Source organism: Phascolarctos cinereus, unplaced genomic scaffold (assembly GCF_003287225.1).
Source record: "Phascolarctos cinereus isolate Bilbo 61053 unplaced genomic scaffold, phaCin_HiC Scaffold_5;HRSCAF=322, whole genome shotgun sequence".
Classification (NCBI taxonomy): Eukaryota; Metazoa; Chordata; class Mammalia; order Diprotodontia; family Phascolarctidae; genus Phascolarctos; species Phascolarctos cinereus.
The window spans coordinates 471580037-471602221 of record NW_027555958.1 but is presented as its reverse complement, the minus strand read 5'-3'; the positions used below and the strand labels follow the sequence as shown (position 1 = coordinate 471602221).

General features: G+C 44.9%; 1 protein-coding gene across 1 annotated transcript in view; it reads right to left on the bottom strand.

The window, feature by feature from the left end:
• Positions 1-20452, bottom strand: part of CTH (cystathionine gamma-lyase) — a 32718-nt gene extending 12266 nt beyond the window's left edge. Inside the window, exons 1-7 of the mRNA XM_020992997.2 lie at positions 20066-20452; positions 14060-14141; positions 12014-12109; positions 9806-9915; positions 7114-7242; positions 3596-3653; positions 2090-2167 (exon numbers count right to left, since the gene is read on the bottom strand). Of these exons, the coding sequence (XP_020848656.1) occupies positions 2090-2167; positions 3596-3653; positions 7114-7242; positions 9806-9915; positions 12014-12109; positions 14060-14141; positions 20066-20233 (721 nt within the window). The 5' untranslated portion in view covers positions 20234-20452. The remainder of the gene's footprint in view (positions 1-2089; positions 2168-3595; positions 3654-7113; positions 7243-9805; positions 9916-12013; positions 12110-14059; positions 14142-20065) is intronic.
• Between the last annotated feature and the right edge of the window lie 1733 nt (positions 20453-22185).

The following is a 22185-nucleotide window of genomic DNA, read 5'->3' as shown; positions in this document are numbered from 1 at the left end:
AATTGGGAGGATGAGAGGGAGAGAAAATAGATTTCTGCTCATTTTTCTAATAGGTGGGAGTGCACTGCTTTAGGATGACATCACTACAGTATCACTTTTACTTATCTGACTCTAAATCTTTGATGCAGTAATCTACAAAATCCTAAAGCTCGTATAGAGAAAAACAGTTGTTTGCCTCTTAATTACAATGTTAAATGGTCTCTCATTCCTAGGCTAGCAGGCCACCAAGGTAACATTGCTTGTGAAGCAGCAGGAACCTCAAAATCCCCCTCCCCTGCCCCCTTCCCCAGGGGGATAGGCTTCCCTCCTAAAGCTTCCAAAATAAGGTAAAAGTGGTGGCTGTCCCCCATGCGAGGAGTTCTAGGGGGTTTCTATTCCATTTTAGGGGGCGTTTTCTCATGTGTCATTTCCCAGAGGATATTTCCATTCTTTCATTACCTTTTCCCTGTCTTTGAGGAAAGAAAGGGAACCACAGTGATAGGTATAGATGACTAGGTACTCACTAAGTAAAGTTTCACGGCAAACTGTTTCCAAAGAACTGGGAACAAAGTGGGTACCAATCACCTGGGGAATGTCCAAGTGAACCACACCGTGCTATGTGGCTGTAGCAAAACCTGTGTTGCCATGAGAAAGGGTACATGAGGAGTCCAGAGGAACCCAGAAAGCAGGTAGGAGGCAGTATCGTCCAGCGGGCAGAGCTCCAGCTCTGGAGTCAGAGAACTCCAAATCCCACCTCTGATGCTTGCCATCTACATGACTTTGGGCAAGTCATTTAAGAACCCTGGGCCTTAATTCTTTGTCAAATGAGTAGGTTGCAATAGATAGCCTGAGGTTCTTTCTGTGGACCATAAACAGATGCTGAGTGAAAGCAGCCGACCCAGGGAAACAACACACCCAAGGCCAATGACAACGTCCATGGAAAGTCCAACGGGTGTAACTATAGCAAAGCAAATAAAATGAAGCCAAAAATGGGAGAGAGGGGCAGGGCAAGAGGGTCTCTCTATTCCAGATTAACTGAACAAATCAAATAGGAAAATGGTACATTAGCTCTTCCTTTCACCACCATTTAAAATGAAGCAATCATGATTAAAACTTGCTGTATTTGGCATCCTAAAGCAGGCACTTAAAGGAAATTTCAAATCTAAAAAAAGGCTTAGTCTTTAAGCGACAAATTCCCTTAGACAGTCACTAACCTAGATAGATGGTAACCCTAAGCTGGGGACTGGTAGAGGGGCTGGACACGTGAGTTCATTGGCATAGGGAAATCCCAGGAGAGGAATGCCCTCTACCAACGTAGGGACACCTGGCACCTTTTCTACAATTTCCAGTCTTAAAGAGTAGCTTAGAGCACACATTTGGTACTCAAACACCACAGATCAGATTAAAATGTAATTGGGAAATATTTAACAAAATAAAAATACAACAGAACATAGATGATGTTAATATGTGGTTTTCTAAGCCAATATGTTTCTTGCAAGGATTACTATAAATGGTTTAGTGGCCCCTCTTCCTACTTGAGTTTGATACCACAGGCCTGGAGCCCTAAAGAGGTAAAGCAACCTTGCCAGTATATGTCAGAGGCAGGATGTGAAACCCAAGTCTTCTTGCCTGTCTACAAAGCCAGCTTATGCTTTTAAAGGTTAAAAAAAATCCCTATACAAGTCAACAGTGACCTTCTAATCCACAAGGCATGCTAGAAGGGAGACAGCCAGACTACACTACAGTTATGATATTCTGGCTGCCCATCACACCCTTTCTCCCCCAAACCCTCCCCTGATGCCACATACATACTCCTGAGGGCACCTCTTATTCTCCCTTCAAAAAGGATGGAATACAGAATCTAGAATTTCATCAGTGTAAGAGATTCCCAATGTGAGAATCCCCTGAACATTTAGAAACAAAAGCCAGTGGTGGTTGCTCTTCTTTTTTTCCCCCACAGAAGAATGCAAAAAGACAAGTCCAAACCTATTACAGGTGCAAACAGAAACACATGAGGCATCCTCTCTTACAACATTGAATAGAAAAGTAGGTTTCAGAAGTCCGCAGCACAGGGGAGTCGAGCCCCCAAATTTCAAAATGAGATACTTACCATTTTGCAAGAAGCTGAGCCTTTTAAAAAGATTTTCAGAATTCATTGAAACCAAACCCATGACAACATCACTGTGGCCTGATGGGAAAGAAAGAAAATAACACAAATGGATGTGGAGTCTCCTTTACTTTAAGCCTGTTAAGTGTGGTATTCAAGTGAAGATAAAGTCTCAGGGAATTAAGCTCAATAAAGCAGTTGCAAATGATTGAACAGCAGCAAAGACATGTGAAAAAAAAAGTAGCTAGGAAAAAACACATTTTGTAGATCAACTTTCTTTTAAAAAAAACAGCCTTTTTAAAAAATCCTTCCCTCATGAATATTGGAAATATCGTTTCCTATCTAAATACACAACTAACGTGCCCTGTTCCTACTGAATTGTGCAGAGGCAAGGCCAGAATCCATGGGCAGATGTGAGTCAATTCCATTGAGCCCCAGGTTAACAATCTCTTCCCTCCATCTACAAAAACACCAAACCATGCTGCCTGTGCTCATCCCTTCCTAGAGCTATGGAGAAGCTGGGGCACAGCAGCCTAGGATAGAGAAACTGGCAGGAGGCAGGATTCAAGAGATCTAGCCTGGGCTCAATGAATACTCTGGAGCTCACCAAGTGGCCTCTTCTGTAGAATGAGGTCATCGGCCTGGGTTGACCCACATCTTCAGGGTGCCGTATTCAGTTCATTTTAGGAAGGACATTAATCAGTACAGAGTCCAGATGACAGCAAGCAAGATGGCAGAGGGGCCCTGAGCCCAGGCTACCTAAGGATAATTGCAGAGAACTGGGGGGGGTTTCCTCTGGGGCGCAGGGCGATGGGCTGGCTCTGTACAAGTATGTGAAGGGCTGTAACCCAGAAGATGAATTAGATTTGTTCACTTTGGATGCAGAGGGAAAAGCCTGCAGTGAAATCAGATATCTCATGAGGCATGAGATCCTTGAAATCCTTGAAAAGCAGAGTGGGCTGCCTGGGGAAGCAGAGGCTCTCTCAACTCAAGAAGAAGACAACTATGAGTATTCTAGGGGCATAGTGCGGAGGCACGGGCTGGACTAGCCCACTGAAGTCCCTCCTCGCTCTAAAACTCTGTGACTCTATGACTAGACCACGTCTAACGTCCTTTCAGCTCTAAAATTCTCTGCTTACCAATTTCCACATCAAGGGAGGGGAAAGGGGGAAAGGAGAAGGGAATGAGCATTTACATGGGGCCTAATACGTGCCAGGCACTGTCCTAAACACTTTTTTTTTCTTTTACAAATATTATCTCATTTGACCTATATTGTTGCATTACTTCAAGTACCAAGCATTCTCCACCTTATAAAATCATTCTTATCCCTCTTCCAGAGGAGAAAAGAAAGGTCATCCCAAATTCAGCAGCACATTATTTTCACTCCACATGAGGTAGAGGGGAAAACTGAAATTACCGTGGAAAAAAGTGGGAATTGAAACATCAAACTCTGGGCTATTTTCAGCCGGCAATGGAAAAGAACCAACTGGAGGGCATGTTCATGCTTACCATTCATATACTTTGTGGCTGAATACATGCAAATGTCAGCTCCCAGATCCAAAGGACGCTGAAATGGAAGAGAAGGTTACCGTTTCACTTCGGAAGTGTGGCCCGAAGGGAGCTGAGGAGGGATTGTCAAAGCCCACAGCGCCGTTCCACCAGCTTGCAGAAAGGCCGTCTTACACAGCCATTCAGTAATACAGAGATATTCAAGTTGAATTACTTCCCACCTTTTTCCATACAGAGTTTCCTCTCCTCTCTCCTTTTGCCCCCAGATCTGGCCTCTTCAGCAGAGTCCATTCAATTAATTTAGTCATAACCATTTACTAAGTGCCTACGATAAAAGCCAAGTACCCTGGATGCAAAGATGGGAAACAAGGCGGTCCCCCTCCTTCAGAGAGTTTACGTTCTTGGGGAGAAGGGGCTGGGACACGACCACAGAAAACAGAATACAGTGTCACCTGGAGGCACCCAAGAAGGTCTGAAAGAGGAGGTGGCACCTGACCTGAGCCGCGGATGAAGGCACGAATGTCTTTCTTTCTTTTTTATGTTTAAATTTATTTAAACTTAAATTTCCATTTCAAGAAAACCTATATAATAACTGCTACGCTGTTTTCAAATTTGCCCAGCTTTTCTTTGTTTCCTTGTAGGTTTTCTTTTGTTCTCTGCTATGCACTTTTTATTTTATCTTTTCCCCTTCCTCCCCTTTCCCTCCCCCAGAAAGGTACAATTAAGTGTGGATATATATGGGTCTGCATGCATGTATATACATATGCATAGATATCCATAAACATACACATAATACACATATACACTCAAACACATACACGTGGGGCCTTACTACACTCGTCTCCAAGAATTTCTACATGATTGGTTTTGAAAGGACAGTTAAAGGCCCAAGAACATAAGTTTTTTGATCCCACTTTCATCTTGACTAACAATCACATCTGAGGTAATATCAGGGACTGAAGGCCATTTTTCTTCTTCTAATAAAAGCACCAAACAGTTGCTACTAACTCTCAGAGAGTCTCAAAGCTAAGTGTAAAAACCAACCGGCTAAAGAGGTTTTCCCTCATTCCGACCTCACAGTGCTGTCCAAGATTATTCACACTTTGGTAAGAGGCTTGTTTCACTATTTTAATTACTCTTTCACTATACTAGTCCCATCAAGCCCAAACTCCATCAGCTAGCTTTCTCTAAAGATGTTTTTAAGAAATAGATCATTCATTCTCCTACCATATGCTTTTTCTGTTTCTTAACCTGGTCTTCAAATGACTTTGTTCAGAGTAACCAAAGAAACGGCATATTTTACAATAAAAGCATTAGACATCCCCTACAGGTAAGGCTGTTTGGAGCTTTTTGGACAAGCTTTGAAATCTCACTGGTACAGGGAACTCCTGAGAAGTTAAAGTCCATCCATCAATGCTCTCAGTACCTGGCCTGCAGGGGCTCTCTTAGAGAGAGCTAGCTGCCTGGGGGTCCTAACAAATTGATTTGCCCACCATCAAACAGGCAACTTGAAACTAGGCCTTCTTGCCTTTCAGAGTGGTTCTCCCTGGATTTCTTCCATACTGGCTCTACAAGGAGAGGGTTTAGTCCCTGGGGCATATTAGTGAAGAAGTCAATGGACTATATCTTTCCTGGTCCTGTGCAGAATTCTAAGAAGAGCCTTGATGACCCTGAGAATTAAGCCCTGCAGCATTGGCAGGATCATTACAAAAATTCTATTACGGCAACTGGAGGCCTACCATGATGGAATGTGCTTCCATTATTGAAGTCATTAACCACAGAGTTAGTTACTAATCTTCATCAGGCTTTGCCTTCTCTGAAGTCAAGCATGAAACCATATCTGAGGTGACGCAGGCTCCACCGATGTGATGAAGGCCAGATAAAAGTGGCCCAGTGCGAGGACGGCTGTGACTGTGAGCAGCAGGGCAATCACTCTTTGTTCACATGGGATGGAAACTGGTTCATTTAAAACAGACACAGGAGATTTGGGGGGCTTGTGTTCGGTTGGTTTGATTTAGTGGGGGACCTGATCTGAGATCTTGGCCATGTAGGAAACTCTCAGGTGGGGAAATTCCCTCCACTGATGCCATTTGGCAGCTGTCTATAACTTAGAATCTCGGGGTGTCGAGAAGTTGCAGGACATGGCCAGGGTCACACAGCCAGTATCTGGTAAAGGCCAGACTCAAATTCAGGTCAGCTTCTTGACTCTATCGCCAGTCTTTTCTCCACTATGCCCACTTCCTCTCCAGAATAAATGCCCGCACCATACCTCCCATCCCTAACGGGCCTGACAGTTACTCAGCAAGACGTGTGTGCAAGGGTGGTCATCTCCCTTTTCCAGATGAGAATACTAAGTCTCAAAGGGAGGACGAGATTGCCCAAGGTCACATGGCAGTGCCAGAGTTCAAACTCAAGTTTGTTTCAATGCTCACATTCAATAGATGCTGCTGCTTTTGGCAGCCTTAGTTAAGAGCATTAAAGGAGACAAAACTGCGACCAGGAAAAGAATATACGGGTTTCACTGTGTGCTAATGTTCCACGAAGACTTGGCATTAGAAAAAGATGCAAGATTTATACTCCAGTTTCACTTCAGATTGTAGAAAGCTTTCTGCCTTTTTATAAAGCGTACATCTATATATACCACTTTCTAAGTAATTTGAAAAATGATGATTTCTGATGAAGAAGAACAGGTAATAAGTCAAGCAGTCATTAAATCTTCTACTCCTGAGCTTTGTTCTAACGCTGAGCAGACACTAAGGAGCCCAAGGGGCTGGAACTTCAAGGCTGCCGGCCCACTAGAGAGTTTTCCATGTATTTCATAGGATCCTAGACTTAGACTTTAGAGGTCATCAGGTGTAACCTCCTCATTTACAGATGAGGAAACTGAGGCACAGAGAGCTGAAGTGACTTGTCCAACTTATCTGGGGAAGGATCTGAAGCCAGGTCTCCCTAACTCAAAGTCACTACACCAGCCCCTCTCTCCCCCATCAAGCTCAGCTGTTGTCTGGCATTCTGTATGAAAAGAGGGCTCATCTACCTTTCAAACACGGCCGATGAGTCCTCTCCAAGGATTTCAGCTGCTGGCTTCCAGTTTGCCTCCTAAGAATGTTCCTTTCTTTGGTGAGTTGCACCAGAAGAATTATTCAGTAAACAATATTTCCAGCCCAAAAAGACTTGAACAAGTTGTAGTCATGAAGTTAAAAACGTTGCTATAAATTGCACCTTTCTACCTTTTTTAAAGAGAAGGCTCCAAAAGTTAAATATTAACTCTCATAAATACGCATAATAGTATTTCAAAATACTATTAGTTAACTGACTTAACAGCAATGATCAGAATAAGCGCTCTAACATAATAACAATAGCTAGCATTTACGTAGTATTTTCAAGTTTATATATGCATATATATATACATATACATACACACATACATGTATGCATATATATTTTTAATATATAAAAAGTTTGTGTAAACTGTGAACTATATAAACAGCTGTGTAAACACGTGAGTTTTCACTTACCTGGAAATAAGCTGACATGAAAGTGTTATCTACGACTAAAATAATTTCATGGCTGTGAACCACTTGGGCACAGGCCTCAATGTCAACGACTTTCAAGCAGGGGTTTGTGGGAGTTTCAACCCAGACAAGCTGAAAGAAACATAATTCAATGCATGTAGTCAATGGATGTTAACGTGACCCCAATCTTCTCTTTCCATGCAGGGCACATTCCAAAAACACAAATGGCTGGTGGAGAATGACATCATCGTGGCCAATGAGGTGCACAGGTGCACTTCTGTAGCATGAAAAGGGGGAGGGGGACAGCACAAAAAACATTAAACATCTCTTTAAAAGGCATTTATTGTTTCTATATTTTACATATACTTATATGCACACATGTTGTTGCCTGAAGGGCAAGGTTAGTTTCAGTTACGTCTTTGTTTCCTCAATGCTCAGAATAGTGTCTGGAACACAGTAGGTACTTAATAAATGCTCGCTGATCAGTTAGTTGGTTGCTTAAAAGGTATCAATTATGCTACAATACAAAATACGCCTCTGGGAAGCTTGGGGATATGCAGGCAGCCCAGCCTGGGTGTGTGTGTATAAAGCCGAGGGGAGCAGGTCCAAAAGAGCAATGGCTCCTGGGAAGAGGTCTTCCTCAGCTGGAGCTGACCTAGCTCCCAACTTCTCTTTCCAAAAGGAAAAGATGGCGTGGGACCTGTCCATTTATGAGGTGAGGGAGACTGCGCCTAACGCCCACGGAGAAGTCACCTCAACAAGGAAAAAAGTCAGTCTGCCCCAAGAATTGAGCCTATGAATATAACCTCAAAGTTCGAGTTTCCTCCACACAGAAACCCAAATCTTTCCCTTTGTATGCCAATGTTTGAAATCTGTTGCGTGTGGGACAAAGTCTCTACTCTAGAATTAGAGGGCATTGATTCAAATATTTAAGAACAAGAGCAAGGAGCAGCTTGGGTGGCACAGCAGATAAAGCACCGGCCCTGGATTGAAGAGGACCTGAGTTCAAATCCAGCCTTAGACACATAACACTTCTTAGTTGTGTGACCCTGGGCAAGTCACTTAACCCCACTGCCTGGCCAAAAAAAAAAAAAAAAGAGCAATTCTCCAATAGATAAATGGGCAAATAATCTGAAGAGGCAGCTCTCAAAAGCCATCAACAACCACATGGGGAAAAAATGCTTCAAGTCACTAATGGAGAAGTACAAATGATAATAAGTCTGAGGTCCCCCTCATATCCATAAGACGGTCAAAGATGACAAAAAAGTAAAGGACAATTACTGGAGGGACTGTGGGAAGGCCGGCACATAAATGGTGGTGGATCTGTGAATCAGCCCAGCCATTCTGGAAAGAAATTTAGAAATGTATCCCAAAAGTCACTCAGCTATGCATCGCCTCTGACCCAGAAATACCACTATTAGGCCTTTACCCTGAAAAGATCAAAGAAAGAAGAAAAGGACCCACACATCTAAAAAATATTCATAGCAGCTCTTTTCGCAGTGGCAAAGAACTGGAAACTAATGGGGTACCAATCAGTTGGGGAACAGCTGAACAAGTTATGGCATATGAATATAATGGAATTGTGCCGGGGAAAGTGACTAAGGGTGCCAAGCGTGGTAACACAAGCCTGTAACTGCTGCTACTGGGGGAGGCTGAGGCTGGCGGAATGCTTGATTCAGTTCTAAGCTGCAATGGGGGGGGGGGTTAGGCTGATCAGGTGCCCACACTAAGTCTGGCACCAATACGGTAAGCCTCCTTCCCTCCCCCTTCCCCCATCACAGGGGTGGGGAAAAAGTGACCCAGGGTGAGGTGAGAGAAAGGGGGAGGGGTAGAAAAAAGAGAGGGGAGAGAGAGGAGAGAGAGAGCCAGAGAGAACAAAAAGAAAAGAGGAGGGGAGGGGAGGAGAAAGGAGGGGAGAAAGAAGAAGAAAGGGAGGAGGGGAGAGGAGGACAATGAGAAGAGAAACCCGGGAAATTTGTCCAAACTGTTACAGAATGAAGAGAGCAGAACCAGAGAACGATCTATCCTATAACAACACGTTCTACGATCCACTCTTAATGACTGAAGCCTTCTGATCAGTGCAGCGACCAATCAGGATGCCAGAGGCCTGATAAGAGGCAGAATGAAACATGCTTGTTTGGACACGGCCAACGTGAGAGCTGCTTTTGCTCGACCGTGTTTATTTGTTATAGAGATGTCTCTTCTTGGGAGGCAGCGCCTTCATCAGCAGCCTGGTGGCCTGTTCCAGAGTCACAAGGGGCAGATGAACCCGCACCCCAGAAGGAACTTCACAGCAAGCTGCACAGAATGCCTTGTCCTCGAGCAGGAATCCTGCCTGAGGCAAAACACAATTGGTCCACGGGTAATTCTGGCTCTGCTGGGACCCCCTGGAAGGGCCAGCACTTAAAAAAATTCTGGTACTTGGACATTCTGTCTTTACATCTTAAAAAAGTGGTTGAGGGGAGGCCATCGAGTTGCCCTTGCAAGAACCTAGGGCGCAGGCAGATTTAAAAAGAAGCCAAAGTCCTTCTAGAGGAAAGATGCTCCTTGAGAGATGAAAATTCTGGTTATCGTTGGTAGTTGTTCTCTTGATTGAAACCAAAGCCTTGGAAACAAATACAGCTCCCACCGAAGAGAGAGCCAGGGAGACAAAGCCGAGCAAGAGCGGGAAAGACGCCAGAGCCCCAGGCCTTACCTTGGTTTCCGGTGTGATCGCAGCGTCTAGCAGCTTGACTTTGGAACAGTCAACAAAAGAAATCTTCAAACCCATCTCAGAGGCTACGTGCCGGAAGTACCTGTTTGTCCCTGCAGCAGAAAAAGATCCAGCTAAGCACACGAAACGCCGAGTTCCGAGCATCTCCCAGCCCAGATTCATGGATGCTGCCATCCACTCGAAAGCACCTGGAAAACTGGGGCTATGCTGTTAGGCCAGGCTCAAGGGGGGCGTTGCCTCATTTGTTTTAATTCATTGTGACAAGGGGTATATTTTAGGGTTGAGGGAAAGCACCTAAGGGGCAGATTTGTTTGGAAATAAAAGTGATATAAAAGCAAAGATCAATGATAAAAAAAAAACCTTTTAAACATACAAGTACAGCTAAGTCTACGCTTGTGCACAAAAATATAAAAATGGCAGGTTTCATTTACTTTGAATTTTGTTATTTAAAACTTGGCCGGCTGGGGATGGGCAGAAAGATATTACAAAATTTAAAAGCTGAAAGTAATGAACACTAGGTAGAATTAGCCAAACAGACAAAAAGCCTGAATGTACTTTTTCCTCAAAAACATCCAAGGTAATACCTGTGGACTAGAAGAAACCTTAGAGACCATCTAACCCAACCCCCTCATTTTATAATTAAGGAAACTGAGGCCCATAAAGGTGAAGTGATTTGCCTGAGGTCGTTTAGGTAGGAAGTGGCAGGGGGAGCTCTTCTGACCCCAGCTCTCCTTCCACTGGAGGGAGGGGGGCCTTACTTCCACCCCTTGAGAACCTCCACAGGTGCTCCCTGATCCAGCTGGACACACACTCTAAGAATTTCCTCATGTTTCCTGAGTTGGAAATAACTACAATTCATGTCTCACGGATGTTTTAAAAATAACATCAGAGCCCAAATCTCTGCTTCGGCAACAGGAAGAAAAAAGTCCATGTCTTTTCCCTTTGTCCCTTTCTCAATGCGCCTGGCATTTCCACCAGAAGACCTCAGTCCATAAAAAATGCAGGCTCTTGTTTACGATGAGACTGGCTTAATCTCATATAAGTGAGTGGCCTCACTAAGTAAGCAGACACATTCAACTGATCATAACTGAGATGTTTTTCCAATGCTCCCTATCAAAGACCTGAAATCATCTAGGTTATCGTTGGTAGTTGTTCTCTTGAACAACTACCTAGAAAATTTGGATTGTAAACGGATTGTTGAGTATTGGATTTTGTGCATGCCAAAAATATGCTCATCTCCAGAAAAAAATCACTTTATCAGAAACTTTCTCAATGTTTCTCACTGTATAAATCTCACTCTAAAAATAACAGTATACCTACAGAATGAGAAATCCAAGAAAATCATCAACAAGAATTCATAATTCATTATGTTGCTTCAAATCCTAGTGACCAAGGGTGAAATTTTCACATTTCCTTCTCTATTTTGTGCTTTTGACTCATAAGATCATGGATCTCAGAGCAAGCATGGACCTTAGGGACCTTCTAGTCCAACCCTCCCCCCCATTTTATAGGTGAAGAAACTGGGGCACAGGGCGACTTCCCAAGGCAAACGATAATGCTACTATTCTTAAAGTCACACAACTAATAATTGAAGGGAAGGGATATTCAGTACATTGCCACTGAAGGACTTTGGCAAATCTCCGTCCCTCCCTGACGCTTCTAAAAACAAACATACATGAACTTTGTTCTGTTTGAACTGGCTTTGTTACAGGGGAAAACCAGAAAAGACTCTGGAACGTCACTACTAATCACCATCCTCATCATCATCACCACCACCACCACCACTACCACCACTATAACCATACCAACCCACAAGGCAGCAAGGTAACTGACAAACACTGTCCTCTCCAGGGCAGAGTTCTTTCTAGGTTAGTCAGTTTTGCTTCTCTCTCCTTAAAGACTTGTTTGAAAAGCCCTCATTTTTATGGAGGGATCAGCCCTGGGATTAATGCAACTCCCTCTGCCAGAGAAGGATGGCTTATAGTCTTAGAGACTTTTCCAAACCACAGGCAGTTTAAGTGCCTGGCATCAGAAGAAGGCGCTGCTGTGTCCGAGGTGGCATGTCCAAAGAGGACAATATTCCATCGGACAACAACCTTCTGAACATGAATCAATTTCAGCACCTCTTAGGATACAAAGAGATCAAAAGCACAAATAGTGATTCCAAAAAGCCATGGGCACGTTTCTTACCTCCATATACATCATCCGTACAAATGATATGGTCCCCAGCCTTCAAGAGATGTGCAATGTTCAGCGTGGCTGCCAAGCCTGAGGCAAAGGCCAGACCTAAAATTGAACCCAAGTCAGAGCACAGACAAATAGTCCAAGATACAAAAATACTGACTGCACTTAGCACTGGAGCCCTAGTTCTAGACCGAGAACTGGAAGGGAGTCCCCTGGCATCTAATCTACAGCCCTCATTTTACAAAAGAGGGAGCCTGGGCACAGAGACATCAAGTGACTTGGCCAAGGTCATACAAGTAATAAGGAGCAGAGCCAGGGTTCAAACCTTTCCCCTGTACAATATGCTGCCCCTACAGGCCGGAAAACCTGCCCTTCCTGGGCTGCCAGTCAGATCATTACCAAATTCACCTCTAATGCTCCCTCTGATTAAATGCTATGAGAATCAGAGACATTAAGTGAGTTGGCCAAAGTCATACAGCTAGTGGGAGGTCTGAGCCAGGATTTGTACTCAGGTCTCCCTTGCCTTAAAGTCTAGCACTCTATCCGGTGCGCTACTTGATCAAGGGGGTGCTGAGACATTTATTTAATGAATGAGGGAGATAGAACATCAAATCTTAAGTCACTTTTGCACCTTAACTTACCACCTTCATTTTACAAAAATGATAAAATAAAGGAAAATGACTAATCTGCTTTCTAGAAAGTTAAGATGCTTAAGGCGATGACCCCTAACCTTTAAGGCTTACTTTAGGTCCTTCCAATCACACGCCTTGATGCCCCTGTGGGAAGGAGAATATGGGGCAAGAGGAGCTACAGGGTTTGGACATAAGATCGTATTATTATGTGGTCTTAGTAATTTCATGAGATTTAGGAAAGTGAGGGCAAGATGCAATAGGAGCTGCTAGAGATAAAGGTCTCCCCTGATGCCCTTCTACCCACTCTTTTGTGTTTCCTTCTCTGAGTATATGTATTTCCACATAGCAGAGTGTAGGCGATAAATAGCCAATAAATACCTGTCAAGCACCTGCTATGTGCTAGGGACTGGGGAAAAGCTCCTATAGGGCACTTCCTCTTTCATTTTTGTCTTTGTATCTCCAGTACCTAGTATAACACCTAGCCACATGGAAGGTGACGAACAAATGCTTGTTGAAAGTAGGGCAGTACTGGCACTACCATGTTAAATTCAATATATGCTTTTAAAAAGGCACACATAATTGAGATTCATGGTTTCATATACAACTCTCTCTCCTTTGCATATGGGAATACTTGTTTGTTGAGTATTTTGAAAGAAAATTTAATTTTAAAATGCTTCCTGGATTTCAAGACGTTGATGTTTGCAGAATACTTTACACACATGATCTCCTTGATTCTGAGAATGGTGTGGTGAAGTCAGTGCTACAGGTTACATGATGCTGGATGGGGAAATGGAGGCTCACCGGAGCTAGGGGAGTTCTCATTATCACACAATTAAGGAAGAAGCAGAAAGAAGTAAGATGTGAACCACAACCGTGCTGACCTTCTTGACCAGGTCCAGCATCCTCTGCACTCTCCCATAAGGCCTCTCCATCCATTGGCAATTTCAAAAACAGGGCAAATCTGCATGACCTTTTTTGTCTTTCTTTTTAACTTTTCCAAAGATGAATCAAATGCTGTGAAAGATCCCATTCAAATTTAAAATGTACTAATGGCTGGTCTGCTCACACACTAGTTACATCCCCTCTCAGTGCCCATTTTCGCCTCTTTAAAAGGAAGAAGCTGGACTTGAACAGGAGTTCTTAGCCATTTTTTGTGTGTCACAGACCAGTATGGCAATTTGGGGAAGTCTATACAGAAATCTATCTCGGAAATTTTCAAAGACTAAAATAGCAATTTCAGTGAAATATTGTTATCAACCTATAAAAGAAGTTCAAAGACCCCAGGTGAAGAACATCGGGGCTAGACAGCCACTAAAGGCCTGCTCCTGCTCAAATGCTTGGGAGCACTGTCCACATTTACGGGTCGGCCTGGGACTCCATGTGGTTGTGGGAGAACACGCTGGAAAGATAAAGTGCTCACAGTATTCAGCACCATCCAGAGCTGCCACTGCCTTCTCCAAGCACTTCCGCGTGGGATTTCCAGAGCGGCTGTATTCAAAACCCTAAAGAACAATAAAGAGAGATGAACCGTAATTTTCTTGTAATGAGAGTGATTGCTGGGGATCTTCCGTAGACAGCCAGAGACAGTCACGATTCCCTCGTGCACGCCATCTCACTTAGCCTCGTAGGGGTCTGGGTCTTTAAGGGATACCGTTAAGAAGGAGGTCGCTCACCAGGTGAAATACATGGAAGAGGAGCTCAACATAACGGACACTGCTGCGCTGTTTTCTCAGGCAATAAATCAAGTCCCCAAGATTCCCCAAGACCCCAAGAGTCGAGTCTCTTCTGGTATGGAACAATAGCCTGCAAACCACAACGGGCATCTTCTCCCCAGCCACCCCCGCTAACACTGCACCCTTGGACCAGCGGCTGTGCCCTGGAAGAGAACCCTTTCAGTTCTGCAACTGCCACCATTCTTCCCCAACCCCTCCTGATTGGTGAGTGACTCACAGCAGCCCACTGGATCTACATGGTCCCAGCCATGCTCCACTTGACTCTTTTCCATCTTCCCTCAATAAACTGACTAATTAAATCACCAATGCTGCCACAACCGGAAAGGACATATCAGTCTATTCCCCTATGGCTCCACTCAGCATCCCAGGAAATTTCTAAACCAAAATGACTTTCCCTGGCCACATCTCCTCTATATATGTTCTCTCTCCCATTAGTACAGAAGTTCCTTGAAGACACGAATTGTCCCTACTTTTTATTTAGATCTGCCCCGCCCCACCCCCAAACCGTGCGTAGCACAGTACCCAGCACGAGTGCATTTAATGCTTTTTCATCCATTCATTATACATTTCTGTCATTAATCTAAAGACAGTCACATCAAGTGGGCTTCAGCTCATTTTGGCCAAGCAGGAGAGATAAATGGAGGCCAGTCAGCTAACACCCAAGCACACCAAGTCTCACCCAGTCCTCTGTGCATTGGCTCTAGAGGTCCTCTGGGCTCTGGATAAACACGCTTGGCTCATCTCCTAATCAACCTTCCAATTCCATTCCTGTCTAATACCACAGCCTCTACAAGATGGCAGCACAACAGGTCCACATGCAGAATCAAATAGGAATAGCTCAACCAATCAGCAAGCATTTATTAAGTGTTCGTTATGTTCCAGGCACTATGACGGATGCGAGGACCGAGACAAAAGTGAACTACGCCCTCAAAGGATGCATCTTCCATCCAAGGGGACAACATGTATTTTACAAAATAAATATAACAAACACTCGCGGGCGGCAGTAGCAGCTGGAGGGATGAGGAAAGGCCTTATGGAGAAGGTGGCACTTGGATGGAGCCTTGAGGAAACTTCTAAGAGAAGCAAGGAGCTGATCGCTATATAACATTTTCAGGTTTGCAATGCACTTACGGAATCATCAGTTAGAGCTGGACGAGGCCTTGCAGGTCATCAAGTCCAACATCCATCACTTTACAGATAAGGAAACTGAGGCCCGTCTTCAGGTCACATGACTAGGAAGTCCCTGAGGCGGGACACGAACCCTGATTTTCCTGACTCCAAGTCCAGCATGTCTTTAATTAATGATTTTATCTGATTCGCTTGATAATCAGGAAGTGCCGGCTTCAAAATCTGCCCGTGACGTTTAACTTCTCAGTGTCCCAAATAACTCTCAAAAGTCTACAAATTTCAGATGTCCTGCTCCTCTGAAACAAGAAGGGAGGATCTACCCTGGGAGGTGAATGAAAGAGCAATGAAGGCAGACACAAACAATCCCTCCAACCTGTGAGGGAGGCAGTGCCAGTGGCACCGGTACCGTTTTACAAATGAGGAAACTGAGAAACAGAGAAGTCATCTTTTTTTTTCTTCTTTCTATCACCAAGCCTAGTACACTGTCTGGTGCAAATTAGATGCTTAAAAAATTTTGTTGAATTAATTGGTGCGGGATCAGTTAGTTAACAAACATTAGTAAGCACCTTGCTGGGGATGAGAGAAAGGGAAGCACAGTTCCCGCGTTGAAGGAACCCTCGTTCTACTTCACATTCAATATCCCAAGGACGCAACAGCGGGAGCAGCCCAGACCTTCTCCCCAGAGATGCGTAGAGCCCGCCCCACCACAGTCCGGAAGTCATGAAGAGGCATGAAAGAAAAAGAAAAAAAGAAAGAATCTCACCATGAAGAGCCATCATGGCGAAAATATGCTCAAGACACAAATCCAGCATATGAAGTGACTCCGAAACAGCTACGAACAGAGCCTCAAAGAGAAGCAGAGCAAAAGTTCGACTAGAATTCCCGGAAAAGGTGAGGCAAGAGTTTGGTTTTTTTAAGTTAAATTTTTTTTAACCAATTAAATAAGAAAATCAGAAGAAAAACGTAGGAAAAGAAATGGGAATTATAAAAGAAAGAATTGGAAAAGGAATTAGCATCTTGGCACAAGTACAAAACTTTGCCGAGATGACAAATTTCCTGAAAATTATAATGGACCAAAAAGAAGCTAATGAATACATGAGACCATAAAAAATATTTTCAAATGAATCAGAAAACTGAAAAAAAAAATGTAAGGTATCTTATAGGAAAAACAACTAGCTTGGAAAACAGATCAATAAGAGATAATTTAAGAATTAGGGGACTATTTGAAAGCTGTGACCAAAGGAAAAGAATCTAGACATTATCATATTTTGAGAAATCATAAAATAAAACTGTCCAGTGCTCTTAAAACCGGAGCGCAAAGTAGAATTAGAAAAAAAATCTGCCTGTCACTTTCTGAAAGAAACCTCCAAATGAAAACTCCCAGGTAAATAATAGCCAAAGTCCAGAGCTTCCAGAAAAAAGAAAAAGTACTACAAACAGCCAGAAATAAAGAATCCAAATACCAACCCTATCTCTAACCCTAATTCTGTTTCAAATCTTAGCCCTAATTCCAAATGACAGTAAGGACCACACAGGATTTAGCAGCCATCACCATAAAGCAGCAGAGAGCTTGAAATATGCTAGCCAAGAAGGAAAAGGATCTAGGCTTACAACCAAGAATAATTTACCCAGCAAAACTGAGTATAATCCTACAGGAGAAATAATGTGCCCTTAATGAAAAAGAGGGCTCCCAAATACTCCTGATAAAAAGACCAGAGGTGCATAGAAACTTTGAAGTTGGAACCCATGAGTTAAGATAAACATTAAAAGGTAAGCATGAGTGAACAATCATAATGGATTAACAAGGATAAACTGTTCACTAATAATAAGATGAAATAACAGATTGTCTCTTCTGAATCCGATCATCACCTGGGTTCATAAAGGGAGTCTAACTAGACCAAACTCCTGGGAGTATTTTGTCACATAATTTAGGTGAGCAAGTAGATGTCTATACAAACAGAGGAAGAGAAAGGAGAAACTTCCCCCTTCCTTGCAGAGGCAGGGGACTGGGCCCAGTGGCGCTCTGGCACGACAGGCTGGAACACTCTTTGGCTCCAGAACTTTTCCTGTCCCCTCCCCCCAATATCCTGACTGCGGAGGGCCTCTAGGCAGCCCCAGCCTTGCTTCTCTTTAATCCCCACTGTGGGTTCAACAGCTATGTTGCTGTGCCTATACCTACACTCCCTTTCCAGTTTTGGAACCACTGTTGTCGTTGAGTCGTGTTCTGACTCTTTGTGACCCCATTTAGGGTTTTCTTGGCAGAGATACTGGAGTGGTTTGCCATTTCCAGGAACTGAAGCAAGCAGGGTTAAGTGACTTACCCTGGGTCACACAGCCAGTAAGTGTCTGAGGCCAGATTTGAACCCAGGTCCTCCTGACTCCAGGTCCAATGCTCTACCCTCTGCACCACCTAGCTGCCCTGTATATGTATAATGCTTATTAGCCCTAACACTTTGTATCGTCCTCTTCGACCACATGGGATCCAGTGATGCTGGCCTCCTTTACCTTCCTCAAACAAAACCCTCCACCTCCTCTCTCGGCATTTTCACTGGCTGTGCCCCAGGTTCATCTCAGCTTCCGGGCTTCCCCGGCTTCCTTCAAGTCCCAGCCAACACCCACCTTCTACAAGAAGCCTTTCCCAACACACTTCAGTACCTTCCTGCTTATCCTGCTTCCCTTTATCCTGGATATGGTTTGTTCCTTGGAAAGACAGACTGAAAATTAATTGGAAACTATTCATCTAATCCTAAAGGAGGAGTGGGTCAAAGAACAAATCACAGAAATAATAACTTCATCCCAGAGAATGACAATAACAAGACAACATACCAGAAGTTATGAGACGCAGCGAAAGCAGGGCTCAGGGGAAGTGTTATATCTCTCAGTGCTTACACGAATAAAATACAGAGAGAGGAGATCAATGAATTGGGCATGCCACTAAAAAAGCTAAAAAAAAGAACACATGAAAAATCCTCAATTAAATACCAAATGAGAAATACTGAAAACCAAAGGAGAGATTAATAAAACTGAAATTAAGAAAACTATTGAATAAATAAAACTAAGAGCTGGTTTTATGAAAAAACCAATAAAATAGATAAACCTTTGGTTAATTTAATTTAAAAGGGAAAGAAGATATAACTTGTTCCTACGCTGTTGCTTACTTGTTGACTCCCCCATTAGACTGTGTGTGCCTCCCACAGCACTTAATACATTTTCATGACTGACCAATTAACTGCTTTTTCATTCATGCATTCGACTTTTCTGATGGACCTTCCTTCTTTTATGTTGTTATAGGAGAGCAGGAAGGGATACATCGGTTAAAGTAGGTTATGTAAAAAAAAAAAAGGCAGGCACAGCTCAGGTGAGGAGTCCCTGTCCTGGTCCTGTCCCCCCCCCCCAAGTCATTAACCATTTAGAAAACATGGTTTTCTGCAAGTATTTAATGAAGAAAATCCCACCTGACTGGTTACCTTTCGCACCCGGTCCTTGGGGATATGGTCCCTCTCTCTAGCCCTGCAGGGTGTCATTCAACAGGCTATTCCCATGACAAAAGAAAACAACAAACTATTCCAATGCAGGTCGGGAGGGGCATCTGGAAGCGCCCTTCCAAATATGAGGCTTTGGGGCTTGTTGTTCCAGGCTCTACAAATCTTACCTCGTTGTGGCCAGGTCATTACACGCATATCGTGCTTTTAACTCATTCCTGCTGCAGTGAGGTAATTCAAGCTTGCCCTGACTTGGCTTTGCACTGAAATTTTCACAAACATGGATTTCTGTCTGAGGGTAGCAGATATTGAAACATACATGGGTCAGCTCTGAGGCAGCCGAGCTTAGGGTTACTGTGGCTGAGCTTGTAACTGGGGGCCCAGAGGCCTCAGAGCTAATCCTAGACCTTCCACAAATTCTCTTTGGCTTTGGCAAATCCCTTTACCTTCATCTCTCTCCCGCTCTTCCCTCTTCCCCTTCCCATCTAATCCCTAATCCCTTTCTCTCTCCTCCTTTACCTTCTCCTCCCCTTCCCTCGCTCCCTCTCATTGTTTCCTCTTTGGTCAATTCGGGAGGACTAGCTGAAGTGCGCCAAGTGCGCCGGACAGGGGTTCCAATCCTGACGTTGGTCAATTTCTCCCTGTTAGAATGTGAGCCGCTTCAGCGAAGGGCACCCTCTTTAGCCTCTTTGTATCCCCCAGCGCTCTTCACAGTGCTGGGCACGTGGTAAGAGCGTAATGATACGAGCCTATTAACTAACTGCTCGAGGGGTTTTCAGCGAGTCGCTTAACCTTTCTGGGCCTGTTTTATAGTCTGCAAAGGTGACTAAGGTTGACCTAGATGACTTCTAAGGCCCGAATTCGGGTTCGGGGCAAATCTGCTGCCTGTGATTGGTCCTGATGCAATGAGCACGGAGTCTTGCTCGGAGACGCCTCCTAGCTTTCCGACCACGTGGGAAATGCCCGCCCGGGTAGGCTGAGCTGAGAGTCCCAGGCTGCCTGCGGCTTTGAAAAGCATCCCTCCGGCTCCCCTCCCCTCCCTTCTCCCGGAAGAGCCCGCCTGGGCAGGGTGGGCGAGCTCACCGCGTGCTGGCCGGGCGCCTTCTGCTTGAAGGTGGTGGACAGCGAGATAGGCGGCACCACTGCCTGGCAGGTCCACTGCTCGGGCTCCTGGCCCTCGTGGATGGCGCGGGTGGCGAAGTGCGGGAAGTGGGGCCGGAAGCCTTTCTCGGGGGCTTCTCTCTCCTGCATTGTCTGCTGCGGGGAGGGCGGGGTACTAGCTTCTGGCCGGAGGCAGAGAGAAGGGAGGACGGCGGAGCGAGCCCGGGCGCCGCAGCACTCGGCGGGAGACGGACGAGGGCGCCTGGGTGGGCACACACAGACCTACACGAACGCACCTACTCCGGCACGGGAATTGCTCCTTTACTCCCTCGGAGGCCAGCCGCGGTCACCAACGGGGCGGAGACGGCGCGGTCCAATGAGGAGCCATCCCGAGCGAGCCCCCGCCGGTCATTGGAGGGCGCCGGAGGCGTTGCCTCACTTCCGCGTCAGCTCCAACCTGGGGTCAGTCCCTCCTCCTGGCTCGGTTCCCGGGGTCCCGAAGGTGGAGCCGGACCTGGAAGTGGCCGGGCTTGTCCCCACCGCCCGAGACTGATTCCTTAGGAGATTCTCGTCGGGGGTGGGATGGCTGCCGAGGTCAAGGTCAACGGCGTACGTACCCCCCCCCCGCGCCCGCCGCTGAACGCCCCCACCTACCCTTTGCCCCGGATTAGGTGCTGGCCTCCAGGAAAGAATGCAAAACCAATAATGTGAGCTTCCAGGCTGGTGGCGTGAGTTTGTTCTAATCCGGCCGTGTTCTATGTAACACACACACTGCCCCTCCTCCTTGACCTCCGCTTTGGGTTTTCATAATACTGCTGTCTGCTGATGTCTACTCCTACCCTCCTGCCTTTCCTCTTCAGCCCACTTTGCTCAATCTTCATCCATGTCAAGCTTACGCACCAGCTATCAACTGGACATTTTGAACTGGATGTCCTGTAAGCATCTCCGAATTCCGCGTGTCCCAAACAGAACTCATCTCCCCGCACCCCTCAGGCCCACTCCTCGAAAACTTTCTCCTCCTCTGAACTTTCCCGTGGTGGTGGTGGTGGAAGGCACCATCATCCTCCAGACCTCTCAGCGGAATGCCATTTTGGGCTGCTCAGTCTCTTACTCACCCCTCATATCCAATCTGTTGTCTAGTCTTGTTTTTTTTGCCTTCGAAATCTCTCTAGTATAAATCCCCTTCTCGGCTCACGTACTCAGACTTGTTTCCCAAAGCAAACAGTCCAGACGTGACTTACTTGCCATCATGGTTGATACTGTCAGGAAGGAGGTTTGGGGGGAATATAGTATATGAAGCTCCATAATCAGATAACTAGTGGAGGAACAAAGTGGGAAGGACCAAAGGGATCTGGACAATTTGCAGTTTAAAAAGCAGAGCTATAAGGAAGTAAAGGGAAAAGAAGCGATGTGCTCTGAAAAGTTACTGGAATCAATTAGGGGTATTTTAATGGGTGATTTTCAAACGAGTCGCCCAAAGAAGAAATGGGGTAAATGTTAGACAGTTTGGGTTGTATCCTAAACAGCTCCTTTTGCAGCGTCTTTGTATCTTCCCCAGAACCTAGCACAATGCTCCGTGTATCGTAAGTGCTTAATGAAAGAGTTGATGGGGGCAACTAGGGGGTGCAGTGGATAGAGCTCTGGCCTTGGAGTCAGGAGGACCTGAGTAAAAATCGGTCTTAGCTATGTGACCCTGGGCAAGTCACTTAACCCCAATTGCCTCAAAAACAAAGAAAGAAAGAGCTGCCATAGGTGAAAGCCTTGAGTGTTGAAGCTGGATTCAACTACTGCATCTCACTTGGAACCAACAAATCCCCTCACCTTTCTGAGGCTCCCTTTCCTCATTTGCACAATGGAGAGAATGCCTGGAGTACTTTTCTCACAGAATTGTTATGAGGTTCAAATGAAACAGTCCCTTTCCACAGATTAGAACCTTTGGGAGTGTTATATACAAGTGTTCCTAAGGAAGGACTGATGGACTGAATTGGTGAAATTACCTAATTATCACTATTCAATTTTGTTGAACTCTACTCCTCGCACTAGATTACGTTCTTGGCCACAAAGTCATCCTCTGCACTGTTCTGACCACACAATTTCCCTGT